At 46.1% G+C, this 14,017-nt stretch overlaps 1 protein-coding gene across 1 annotated transcript in view; it reads left to right on the top strand.

Moving 5' to 3' along the window:
• The window catches only part of LOC101746524 (differentially expressed in FDCP 6), a 35,204-nt gene that overhangs the window by 18,209 nt on the left and 2,978 nt on the right, over window positions 1-14,017 (top strand). Inside the window, exons 3-9 of the mRNA XM_038012434.2 lie at window positions 834-974; window positions 9,114-9,353; window positions 9,910-10,139; window positions 10,659-10,848; window positions 11,532-11,668; window positions 12,916-13,052; window positions 13,535-13,659. Coding sequence (XP_037868362.1) covers window positions 834-974; window positions 9,114-9,353; window positions 9,910-10,139; window positions 10,659-10,848; window positions 11,532-11,668; window positions 12,916-13,052; window positions 13,535-13,659 — 1,200 coding nt within the window. The remainder of the gene's footprint in view (window positions 1-833; window positions 975-9,113; window positions 9,354-9,909; window positions 10,140-10,658; window positions 10,849-11,531; window positions 11,669-12,915; window positions 13,053-13,534; window positions 13,660-14,017) is intronic.

The following is a 14,017-nucleotide window of genomic DNA, read 5'->3' as shown; positions in this document are numbered from 1 at the left end:
CTGCTTCACGACAGAAATGGGCAGAGTGGTAATATCTACCCGTGCGGGCTCACAAGATGTCCTACTACCAGTAATTATGCAAATTTTAATTTTATGTATTTGATTTTTATTACACGATGTTATTCCTTCACCGTGAAATTGAATCGTGAATATTTGTTAAGTGCGTATTTCATTAGAAAAATTGGTACCCGCCTGCGGGATTCGAACACAGGTGCATCGCTCAACACGAATGCACCGGACGTCTTATCATTTAGGCCACGACGACTTCGCATGAATGTAAGTTCTGTTTAAAAAAGTCATTAGTCACTGAACGCACGACAAGTTAGTTTAACGTTTTTATCAATACTAGTCCCGCAGTAGTCGAAATTCGACTATAACTAATTGGAATTGTAAGTTTGTACATTATTATGATTGTATTTTATACTTCTTTAATCACATATTTCGCCAAGACTACACTATAAAAAATATTAACACAGATAAACAATATAAATCTATTCTCAATTTGACAACAGACGTCAAGAACAAAAGTTTGACAATAAATAGTATGCATGCGTGTGTGCGTCAAATACATGGTATGTAGTGTGTGTAATGTTTTCTTTATAGATTTAATGTATGTTTTATGCATTATTTAAAAAAAATATTAGCATTGTGCACTTCTTCTCTATATTCTCTATACCTATACTTATATTATATCAATGAAATGTGTCCGTTCAATTAAACAGCATCTTAAGGTGATCATTGACATTGACATTGTCTCAGCTCAAACTCAGGCGACCATTTCAAATATAGCAGAGCTTCAACTCAATAATAAGAAGTTGATCTTCTCATTGCAGGTGTGCTGGCTGGTCTGCCGTAAGCGTCTCCTCTTTAGGGACAAGTCGGTTTTCGGAGACGACTCCGTTTTCAAGCTCTTCAGGATATTCTGTCTTCTCGCTGACTTGGTTCAAGACGCTGACGACACCAATCGATATGTGGTAAGGTACACCTGCCATTGAGTAAACTGTTTCCACACCAAAATACTAGTGGATACATTTTAGTAGATTAGTATCTGAAGTTGATGTTAAGTGGTTAATGGAGCCCATAGACATTTACGATGTAAATGCGCCACCCACCTTGAGATACCAGTTCTAAGATCTCAGTATAGTTACAACGGCTGCCCCACCCTCCAAACCGAAACGCATTACTGCTTCACGGTAGAAATAGGCAGGGCGGTGGTACCTACCCGTGCGGACTCACAAGAGGTCCTACCACTAATAAAAGTAGTTGGAAGTCGTTCGTGAACACGTACAACTAGTTCCTTAGAAAAGTCGGTGTCTACCCGTCAGATTTGAACATAACTATAGTCGCATCATTCTATATGAGCACAACGACATGTGGTAAGGTACACCTGCCATTGAGTAAACTGTTTCCATACCGAAATATTATTGGACACATTTTAGTAGGATAGTATATGAACATAATTCGAACATAATTGAAGTTTCTATTCTCACGGCTCAACTAATATTAAGACTTAATCGGAGTCCATCGAGATAGAATATGGAAGTCGAATCGCTAATCTTATTCTTACTGGTGGTAGGACCTGTTGTGAGTCCGCGCGGGTAGGTACCACCGCCCTGCCTATTTCTGCCGTGAAGCAGTAATGCGTTTCGGTTTGAAGGGTGGGGCAGCCGTTGTAACTATACTGAGACCTTACAACTTATATCTCAAGGTGGGTGGCGCATTTACGTTGTAGATGTCTATGGGCTCCAGTAACCACTTAACACCAGGTGGGCTGTGAGCTCGTCCACCCATCTAAGCAATAAAAAAAAAAAAATAAAAAAAAAAAAAATTAAGACGCATGGCCACAATTCTCCTCAAATCGCAGTTGGGGTTAAATCGTGGATAAAATTCACGGTGTGCTCATATCGAATGATGCGACTATAGCTATATTCTAATCTGATGGGTAAACACCAATTTTTCCAAGGAACTATTTGTACGTATTCACGAACGACTTCCAACTACTTTTACTGGTGGTAGGACCTCTTGTGAGTCCGCACCGATAGGTATCACCACCCTAAATATTTCTGTCGTGAAGCAGTAATGCGTTTCGGTTTGAAGGGTGGGGCAGCCGTTGTAACTATACTGAGACCTTAGAACTTATATCTCAAGGTGGGTGGCGGAATTTACGTCATAGATGTCTATGGTTTTCCGGTAACCACTTAACACCCATCTAAGCAATAAAAAAATCACAGAGCGCCGCATAAAATATTTCATATCAACAGTACGAGTAATAAATTCGTAAATATTCAGAGTAATGCTGAAAGAAAAAAGACCACCGAGAATCACTGACGTCATACATCACATGTTCAATAGATTACACGTTCAACTGAATTCACTTGCGAAACAGATGCTCTTTACAACACAACACGATAATGTGTTACCCATTCAAACTACAATAAAAACGATTTTAACATTGTAAATTAATATAGTTAAAAGCTAAACTACGCTGTCATAACAAGTCCAACTACCATTTTTTTCGTCTCGATGATCCTTGAAAAGTCCTCCATGACCCTGAAAATTGGAGAATTCTCATCGGTGTTTGATACGCGTGCATTAAGTTTGCAGTAAGCGTACATTAAGCTAATAAAAGCTCGGATAGCAGGAAGCGTCATTATGAGCATAAGGATCTCGGACAGAAATTTAAACATATATACACCAGTCCTTAAAATAGAAATATATGAATTTTTTCTCAACAAACATAGCTTAGATCATGTCTCAACCTAATCGACTTGATTTGATTCATGAAACTTACAATTATTATTTTAAGCTATATAGTACATAGGCCGCGTGATGTCGCCTACAAAAGTACTAAACCAGTGCTTCCCTTGTGACATCACCACCATATGTTAATTAGATGAACGAAATCTTAAGGCGTCAGTAGCTATAATCAAATTTCACAGGGCGAATACTATAGTAGTATAGAATTATTTTGTCCGTGCAGTTTGGGTCATAAAACATAGCCCGGCTAGGGCGGTGAGCAAGTTGCGCGGGCGCAACGCCATTATCGATAAAAACAAATGAGTCATCGTACACGGCGGCGGGGTGATATACGAAGGGTGGTGAGACATTGTTATGTTATGAGTCATTTGTAGTTACCTTTTTTTTTTTTTTTTTTTTTTTTTTTTTTTTATGATTGAAAGTTTACTGGTGGCCCGAAGGCCTTTCCAGTTTCACCAGGACAGGTGGGCGAGCAAAGGCTCAGCCAAGAGGGGTGGGATTTGCTAACAACTGCCCGAGCGCCTCCGAAGGAGACCTAACAACTCAAGAGCAATTGTTTCGCGAATGAATCTACTACCGGATCGGAATCGCGACCCGCTGAGAAGATCCGGCGAGAAACTCAGCGGGCTGATGCATGGGTTAGGTTGCACGTCGACCTCTTTGTCGAGTTCGACGAGTACGGTTACCGGGGTCCCTAAGCCTGCCCCTAGTATTAGAGCTGAAGGCATCTAATGCAAAGGTTATTGGATCTGATGGATCCGTAAGGACGTGTCTAAGGCGTCGACGGTGACTGGCTCCTGCATGATCAGGATTCGGGGAGTAGTCAGCGGCGGCAACGATAAGGCGATTATCATGACGCATAGCCTTATCGAAGTATCGTTCCGACGCTGACTTCATGTATTTCCGAATTGATTCGAGGCCCAGGTCGTCGTGTAGGTCAACGTTCCTCACGAACCACGGAGCCCCGACAGCTAACCTGCAAAAGCGGGATTGTAGGGATTGGAGGGTGTCTATGTGTGTGCGGGCCGCGTGAGCGAACACCACACTCGCGTAAGTCATGACGGGCCTTATGCAAGTTTTGTAAAGTGTCACCTTGTTCCGAAGGGACATTTTACTCCGCTTACAGATCATGGGGTAGAGTCTACCGAGAATAAACGCGGCACGGTCACGGACTGATTTTATATGCGAGCGGAATGTCATCGATGCATCCAGGGTAACGCCCAGGTACTTGACCTTCCTGGCCCAGGGTATGGGTTGTCTAAAGAGAGTAATCGGGGGTGTGAGATTCCTCCTCCTAATCCGGGAGGAAATCCGTGTGGAGCTTCCCCTCTGAAATAGCACCGCAGTACTTTTCGCTGGGTTGATGTCTATGCGCCATTTTCGGAACCACTGTCCTAGGGCTAGGGCTGCGCTCTGAAGCTTCTTCGCGATTAGGGACTTATTTCTACTAGAATAGTAAACAGTCGTGTCGTCGGCGAATAAAGCTAAATGGGTCGGCGGCGACCGGGGAATATCGTTGACGAATAAGCTAAATAGGAGGGGTGAGAGGACAGAGCCTTGCGGGACTCCAGCTGTGAGAGGTCGTGGGGAGGAGCGGGTTCCCTCGACTCGATATCGAAAAGAGCGGTTCGACAAGAAGTCCCGTATGATGAGCACGAGACTATCCGGCACGCCCATGTTGAATAGTTTGAAAATCAAACCATTGTGCCAGACTTTGTCGAACGCTTTTGCGACGTCGAAGAAGAGAGCTCCCGTGTATAACGGTTTTGGTCGATTAAGCCCCACAAGAATGTGCTCCGTGAGGCGGTGCACCTGTTGAACGCATGAGTGATTTGTACGGAATCCGAATTGTTCATCGATAAGAATGCCCTTGGATGAGACGAAGTCTCTGAGGCGTTTGTAGAGCAGACGCTCATACAGTTTGCCTAGAGACATGAGGAGGCTAATCGGGCGGTAGCTCGTCGGATGATTTTTTGGTTTACCGGGTTTATGTATGCCGATAACGTCCGCTTCTTTCCACACCGCGGGAAAGATACAGTTCGCCATAGCGGCATTGAAAATAGATGCCAACATCACGATGAGTTGGACGGGTAGAAGTTTAATAACGCGGTTGGATATACCGTCGGAACCGGGAGCCTTGCGAGGACGTAGGTCTTTGATCAAGTCTTTAACTTCCATCGGGGTGACGGGTGGTAACGCATCAGAGGGTGGCAAGGAGGCTCTGCGTTCTACCTCACTGTCTACTAATTCTACATGAACAGGGTCCACGGATTGAGTGCTGGGCGTGCACTGGGTTTGCAATGTATCGGCCAGCAGCTCTGCTTTTTCGTCATCATCGAACGCCGCGAGTCGGCCTGAGGGGCCTACGAGGGGGGGCATAGTTACTACCGTATCCGATTTGAGAGTACGAGCTAAGCGGTAGTAAGACCTTTGGGAGGGCGCGAGTCCTTCTAAGAAATCAGACCATCTGGCATCTCGGACTTCGGCGATGCGAGACTTTACGTCGCGTTGTAGGGCACGCATTCGAATACGATTTTCCGCGGTAGGATACCTGTCGTAGGCGCGTATCGAGGCGTTCTTAGCTCTAAGGAGTTCCCTAATATCGTCGGACAATTTGAAGCGGTGAAGGAAGTCCTCCGCTACAACTTGTTTCGATGACCTATCTAATGTCGAGGTGATGTGTGACGTTAAGATGTCTATGGCTTCAGCGGTATCCTGAGGAGACGGGATAGAGTCCGGGTTAAACGGGAGCGATGGTGGATCAGATTCAGCCAGGCTGATGCCCAGCGTGTGCCAATCCACCACAGTCCTCGTGACGGGAACGGAATCGGGAGCGCGACCGAGCTTCATAACGACGGGACGGTGGTCTGAATCTAACTCTGAAACTACTTCGATCGAGTGTAAGCGCAGAGTTACGTTTTTTAATAACGCTATGTCGAGTATATCCGGGCGATGCGCGATATTTAGCGGGTAGTGAGTCGGGGTTAGCGGAGCGACGATATCGAAGGCGAGATCATCGACTAACGCGTCAAGCCGCCTGCCATTCGGGGTTGTGGTGTGTGAGTTCCACCTGATGTGTTTACAATTTAGGTCGCCCGCCAGAATGACAGAGCTTCCCATACCGAGCAGCGCCTCGATATCACTGCTTAGAACGATCTTATCCGGTGGAAGATAAACGGACGCGATAACGATCGGCGCGTGTCCCGTCAGTGAGATTCGGCACACTGATGCTTCGATATTAGCGAGCGCGGGAGGATCGAGCGGGACGCAATGCAGGGCTCTTCTATAGTAAATGACGGTACCACCACCACGGGCAGAGAGCCTGTCGTTCCTGACCATGTTATAGTTCGCGATTTTAGGGTCACGGCGCGCGGGCTTAAGTAGGGTCTCCTGCACTAAAAATATATCAATTTGATGGTCACGCAAAAAGTCAGAAACCTGATCACGCTGATTTGCGAGACCGTAAGCGTTAAAAAATCCTATCGTTACGGATAGGGGCTTTATTCTACTTATATACGCCATTGATTACCGGCGGAGTGAGGGGAGGACGTACGTATTTAATGACGCGTATACGTCGGCGTATTCCTGCACAACGGCGATAAAGTGTTGTGCAGTGGAGGCAGCGCGAATGGCGTCGCCCAAAGCGTTAACGCGCTCAAAGTTGATCGACTGAAAGAAGTCGATCGCTAAAGCGAGATTTTCGGACGCGGTCGGAGGGCAAGTCGCGGGAGAGGGACGAGTCGCGGGGGCGGGACGAATCGCGGAGGAGGGAGTTGTAGCCGTGTTCGTGTACGGCAGCGGTTTTGCCCAGGCCGAGACACTGGGCACCGCCGCCGGAACGAACGCTGGCTTAGCCTGCGACGCAGAGGGTGCCGAGGCTTTGATGTCTGGGCCGGAAGCTCGGAGGCGGTTTTGGCGGGCGACGCGGCGATTTATTTTAGGGGCTCGGGGGCAACCACGGTAATTCGCGGGGTGACCCTGTGTTCGACACAGGACGCAGCTAGGCGGTTCCGTCGCGGTTTTTTGGTCGCGAGCGCAGAGGGCCGTGGCGTGATCGCCCAAACACTTAACACATCGGGGGCGCGCGTGACAGTTACGGGAAGAGTGCCCGTACAATTGACAGTTATGGCACTGGCTAGGAGTGCCTTTTTTATGGGGGGCTTCGACAGCGATACCAGAGAGCCTACAGACGGTCTGTGTGTTAAAGATTTTCTTACCCTCGGGGGTAGGCTGGAGAGCGACTAGAACCATATTATATGGCTCCCTACCGCGACCGGTGTGCATACGGTGCACAGAATTCACTGGTAGGCCTTGTTCTAACAGGTCGGCTTTTACGAGCTCTACATCTAACTCTTTAGGGATTCCGCGTATTACAACGCGGAGTTCGCGCTCCTCCTGGAGCGTATACGTATGGAAACTTATACGCTCCTTACGGAGGTAAGAAGAGAGGGCCCTATGGTCGTCGGGTGTTTGAACCTTAATTTGAATGCCGTTCGCGAGGTTACGGGCATTCGTGAAATTTATATTTTTGGCCTTAAGGGCCAGGCAAACTCGATCCCAAGCTGCCTTCTCCTGAAGGATAACCGGGGGAGGGGTCTGGGTTTTATTTTGTGCCACCGGACGCGGCGACGGAGTGGCACGGGCTGGGGGCGCAACGGGAGTCTGAGGGCGGGGGCGCGACGCGTTCACGGCTTTGCTAATTTTAGCGGCCGCGGGAGCTCGAGACTCCGCGGCACGCTTCTTACCCTTCTGTACCAGGGTGAATCCATCCGTCGATGAGGCGGGGGCGAGGTCGACCTCCATGTCCGAGTCAGAGTCGGAGCACGAGGAGGCGGGTGCAGGCGACCTACGAGCAAGTGTAGGTGTTTTAGAGGGCGCGACGGAGGCCGCGGATGATCGCTCAGCTGAAACGATGGTCACGGCGGACGACGCAGCAGCTTTTCTCGCCAGTATAGGCGACACGGGAGCGGCAGGCACGACAGAGGCTGCGGTGCTCAATGCAGAAGCTCTGCACGCAGGTACAGGCGACGCAGGAGCAGCGAGCGCGGCGGAGTCCTCGAGAGGGCTCGCAGTGTGATTGGCCTTGAAGGCCAAAAACTCCGAGGCGAGCTGTGGGTGGCGAAGTCGGAGGAATTCCGCGAATACAGCGTCCATGATCGCTGAGTACTGAGTACCCAGGTGGGGCGGCCCCGGGTCTTGAAAACACTCGCCTTGCGGCGAGGCCCCAACTTCTCGGACCTGAGCGGTTCTATTGAACACAGGTGGCAATGCGGCGCGATTACTACAGGACAAAGAAAAAGCACAACAAAACCGAAATTACGAAAAGAAACAAAACAAATAAATACTTGCAGGAAACCACTTTGTCGGCAGATGTACCACGAACACAGAAACAGCAAAAGGAAACAAAACAAATAAAAACTTCCAGAAAGAGCACTTAGTCGGCAGATGTACCACAAACACAGGCCGCGCGAACAATGGCCGGGCTAACAAAAGCCGGGCGAACAAAGACCGGGCGATCGAGTGGACGATGAGCACGTCCGCACGTGACGGGTGCCTCTATCGGAATGATGTAGTTACCTGCAAGTTATAGTACATTATGTCGAAGAGAAATGTGTTTGTATGCATTAGTTCTCTGAATTTCTTTAGTGACACAATGGCTACTCCTTTGTTTTGTATCAGAACGGCAGAATTTATTCAAAATGATATTTGCACGTGTTGTTATCAACAATGTGTTAAAAATTTTCACTGAAATAAGAATAAATCCCGAAAAGTTACAAAGTGTTAATTTCTGCCGTTCTCGTTAACTTGCTGCGGCGATATGTGGTGTAAATGTTCGATTAGTGATTTTTTCTTTTATTTTTATCACTAACCCACGAAATGACAAAACTAAATACACTATCGATAACGCTTATCGACAACAATAATGTGCATCACTATGTCCGTCCATAAGGCTCGTGAGTGGAAGAGAGAGCGAAATAATCGCTTCACCGCTCCGATTTTTTATGACCCAAACTGCACGGACAAAATATTTCTATTATAGTTATTCATATCATAATCATTAAAACTGGAACACCGGTCACGGTTCTCGTCGAACCCGCCGCTTGCGACGAAGGGCTCGACAAGCGAATTAACCCATAGACACAGCCCGCTGAGTTTCTCGCCGGATCTTCTCAGTGGGTCGCGTTTCCGATCCAGTGGTAGATTCTGCGAAGCACTGCTCTTGCTTGGGTCAGTGTTAGCAACACTCCGGTTTGAGCCCCGTGAGCTCACACATTAGGGTGAAGCTGAAATAGCCTCTCAAGAACTGAATAAACACAGAGCACCGAAAGTAACCTAAATCTTCTGTGCATCAAAAGGTAGTCCTGCACCCTTCCGAAGCAGGAATCGTGGCGGAACAACTGGTCCACTGCCTCGGTCTGCGCTGGGATGCCGCTGACTGGGAGGCCCTCGGTTCTTCCATAGGCCACTTCAAATGGGCCGCCTTTCTGGCAGTCCTAGAGGCGAAGTACTGCTGCGACCAGCAACTACACAGCCTAGCCTTGATAGAGGCTGTCGATGAAATTTATGATGTTTTCATTGAGGATATTATTAAGAAGGTATGGCATATTTCAGCAAAGTACCTTACTTTACTTACGCTTAATTGTTTGAATATTTCATTGAATTCGACTCGGACCGAACTGAAGTTTAATTATTAGGTACCTTCATTACTTACTAATTAGGGGGTTAAGAATTAAGGAGTTTGGTAAGTTCTTTAAATCACTATCTTCCAAAAGGCCCTTTGGCCTGATGGCTTTTCGCTTATAATAATAGTAGTTGTTTTTACTCAAATTTATCTTACCTTGTAATAAACTCTTTTTTTTATTGCTTAGATGGGTGGAGTAGCTTACAGCCTACCTGGTGTTAAGTAGTTACTGGAGCCCATAGACATCTACAACGTAAATGCGCTACCCACCTTGAGATATAAGTTCTAAGGTCTCAGTATAGTTACAAAGGCTGCCCCGCCCTTCAAACCGAAATACATTACTGCTTCACGGCAAAAATAGGCAGGGTGGTAGTACCTACCCGCGCGGACTCACAAGAGGTCCTACCACCAGTAATTGTAAAACTTTGAATTGAATAAAAAAATGAAATGTACCTGTTTACTAATTTCAGGGTTACCTATTAAAACGAGGATATCTCTTACCAACGATGCGTGAATACTGGTGCGTGCTTCAGCCCTGCGCCCTCACATACTACAAGAGCTCGTCGCAGAAGGAGCAATGCGGCAGGATCGTCATAGACGAGTACTGTTCGGTGGAAGCATCGGCAGGAGACGGGAAGATACAGCGCTTCCAACTCATCACACCTGATCGGACTTTTGAGTTCGGCACTCAGGATCATAAGTGAGTAGTCGTCGATGTTGACGTTTATTAGCGTGGGTAGGCATTTCCCAAGCCGGTCATCGTTCTCGTCGAGTAAATTAACCCATAGACACAGCCCACTGAGTTTCTCGCTGGATCTTCTCAGTGGGCCGCGTTTCCGATCCGGCGGTAGATTCTGCGAAGCACTGCTTTTGCTAGGGTTCGTGTTAGCAACATCGTCAGGTTTGAGCCTCGTGAGCTCACCTACTAGTTAAGGTTACGCAGAAATAGCCTCTCAAGGCTATCAACTTAGGTAGGAAAAGAAAAAAAAAGAGTTGTCAAGTGTCCGGTCGTAACTCATGCCAAAGTTCTGTACAGCATGATAAGAGCTACGATGATACTGTGATAATTTTCGTAAAACCCCGAATCGTTGCCTTATGCACATTTTTTTAAATAAAACTCACTTCTATTTACAAATTTTGTGAACATGGCAGTCATCGCCTTTATAATTCATGAGGCGACGCTAAAATTATTCTACCAGCCTTTAACCTTCGCAAACAGAAGTCGCCTCCAATGGATATCGTCGTTGCGTCAAGCGACCGCAGTCTCGGGTGGTGCTGAAGGCTATCAGCGCAGAGCGAGGGCTGGGAGAAGAGGAGCTGGGGCCAGGAGAGAGAAGGAAGCACGAGAAACGAAAGCCAGACTGCAGCATGAAGTTAGAGCCAGACTAGCAGCTGAAGCACAAGCACAGGTCAGATTTGTCATGAAATTCAATTTAGCACATCTACCGCTAATGAAATGGCGACATTTAGCACACTTACGGTTTTAGGTGTTGGTTTGGTAGTGGTCAATAATGGTTCAGGATATTATCTCTGTTCATAAAATATTTATAACTACTGATACCATGCACCCCACGCTTTTTTTACAATAAAAGCGTATTTTCTTAGTTTTTTTAAACTATTATTTATTTTGGTCTACCTGGGCTAGTAACCTCTAGAGGCTATCTTAGCTTCACCGAACGGGTAGGTTTCATAGGGCTCAACTTGGCGAATTAGCTAACAAAGGACTGCTTCGCTAAATAAAGTCTAAAAAAAATATTTATCACATCGCTCGCCACCATTGTAGCTTTCATCCATACTACCTGGAGCCACAGCGGTCATCAACAGTACGTTACCAGAGGTATTTTTTGCCAAATACCATCCGGCTTTGGAATGAGCTTCCCCTACACGGTGTTTCCCGAGCGCTATGACATATCCTTCTTCAAACGAGACTTGTGGAGAGTACTTAACAGAAGGCAGCAGCTTGGCTCTGCCCCTGCCATTGCTGAAGTCCATGGGCGACGGTAACCACTCACAATCAGGCCGTATGCTCGTCTGCCTACGAGGGCAATAAAAATAAATCCACTGTAGAGTAAATATTTCCAATCTTCTCTAGGAACTAGCAGAGCTATGTGAACAGGACAACAAGAAGCTAGAAGAACTGAGAAACGCACAAATCGAACTCGAGAAACTGTTGCAGGAGGAGACCCAGGCCAAACGAGACGAAGAGATTGTAAGGGCCCTACAAGCAAGGTGAGTTCCTCACGAGGATAACGCTGAATCGCGCTAACGACATTACCAAAAAAAACTCACAGGTGACAGACATTTTACTGAGTGGTCTACGGAATGAGCTCCAGTAGACGGCGGCTTAACTATAGCCCTGGTGTTGCTGATGCCCATGACTGACGCTGACTACTTACCATCAGATGGGCTCTGCACTTATCTACCTATAATGGCAATTTAAATTATGTATAAAAATAGTGTTACGCCATCCCTGCAACGCTTTATAGTCAATACCACATCCCTAGAATTATCGAGAATATTCCACACATCTCTAGTATTGTTTCTGAGAATATCTGAGAATAGATGGCGAGGTACTTCTCGAGCTTTCTAGGTCCTTTGATATTCGTTTAACTATTCGGTGATAGGTGGCGTTACTCTTAGCAGCGTAACAATAGTCATAGTTATGTCTGTGCCTTTCAAAATAACAATGGTGTAGACGCGAGATAAGCAAACTATGAAAATATTTGAAATTTGGTCGTTGCAAATGAAGGACACAGACTGCTGGAAGAAACGATAAGAAGCGGCAGTTCTGCGTTAAAGGAAGGATGCACAATACCTTTATGTAGTCCTTGCTGCAGACTCGTACCACTTCGCGATGAGAAACACCAACGATTTCAATTATTTACGTATTTAACATAACAAAGACACGAAGCGCGCGCGCGGTTGTTCAGCCATATTTCTTTTCGTCTCGATGTCACCACACGATCTCGCTCGCACGCGTCCGTAGGTAAAGTGCCGGAGAGGGATGGGACAGGATTTGCAAAACCAAATTAAAATGTTGCTATTTTTCGAAACCTAAAACTAACTAAGTTTTAAACCAGCGCAACCAAATGGAAATACTAAATTATTGAATTTGTTTTACAAAAGTGGGTAGTCAGTCATGAAGTTAATATCTTTTGCTTTTCATTATGTCATCTCCTATTGGTCCTTATACATATTCCATTTTCTTTGCTAGTGGTTTGCTATAAGAAAATATGTATGAGCTTGTCTCAATTTTGCACTAAAATGATCTTCTAAATATATTTTTTCTTGTGTACAATAAATTATTCACAATTAACAGATTGTGATTACAAATTTAAAATTCCAAGGTACCTCTATATAAAATCAAGTATTGTGTCGAATATATAGCATTAATCAAATGAAACAAGGTATTAATAGAGTTTTTAGACGCTTTAGTCGCAATGACACTCGCTCTAGGCAATAATTTATTGTTTCAGAGTATTAGCCGAAGAATGGGAAAGGCGCGAAGAATTAGAACGTTTGCAAGAAGAACAAAACAGAATGCTGGAAGAAGAAAGAATGAAACGTAAACAATTCGAAATTTTACAGGCAGAGAAAGAAGCACAATATAAAGGTACGTCTTTTGCTAAGAAAACACTTTTTTCGATCAGGTTTTGCAATTTCTTTAACTCGGCATCAAGCGGACGCCGGCACTCATAGATATGGCAATGTTAATGTCGATGTGGACAGCGACATATTGACACATTATTACTAAAAAAAAAATCTTGCTTAGATGGGTGGACGAGCTGACAGTCCACCTGGTGTTAAGTGGTTACTGGAGCCCATAGACATCCACAACGTAAACGCGCCACTCGCCTTGTGATATAAGTGCTAAGGTCTCAAGTATAGTTACAACGGCTGCCTCGCCCTTCAAACCGAAACGCATTACTGCTTCACGGCAGAAATAGGCAGGGTGGTGGTACCTACCCGCACGGGCTATAGTCTATTCACCGGCGAATCCTCTAGTCTTCTTGATGACCCAGAGAAAGAGTTGGTGTGACCTCAAATCTTCACATAAGACGTACAAGCTAGTGATATCGCTTATATCCACCACAGAAGCGGCACAGCGTTTGAAAGACCTTGAAGATGAGAAGCAGAGGCTGGACGCTGAACTGAAAGCGGCTCAGGAGAAGATATCGAAGACTGAACTAACGGCGCACGCGCTACATGTACAATTGAGGGTAAGCTCATAAGAAAGTTTCTGTTTTCCTATCGTATTTACCCTCGAGCTTGTTCACGGTAGACTGTTTGGCGTGAAGCATCCGAGTTTTCCAGTTGGAAGATTGAGATTTAAACCTTAAACGTCCTGAAAACGCTCAAATTTATTTGTCAATGTCGATGGGGGTGGTGGTCGTCGCCCGGGGGGGTGAGAGCAAGGTTCCATCCAATCAGCGCGCCGCGTTCAAACGATGTCACGATCGTCGACCGGCGTAAACAAACAAGTACCTACGTAGGTACCTTGCCGCGTGACCGGCAAATCCTGTCACTCAATACGCGCGCGCGGCTCGAGTGACCACGCTTTTTGTTTTGAGTAGATAA

The sequence above is a fragment of the Bombyx mori genome, chromosome 8, assembly GCF_030269925.1.
Source record: "Bombyx mori chromosome 8, ASM3026992v2".
NCBI classification, from domain to species: domain Eukaryota; kingdom Metazoa; phylum Arthropoda; class Insecta; order Lepidoptera; family Bombycidae; genus Bombyx; species Bombyx mori.
The sequence above is the reverse complement of the archived record's forward strand: the minus strand, read 5'-3'. Positions and strand labels throughout refer to the sequence as shown.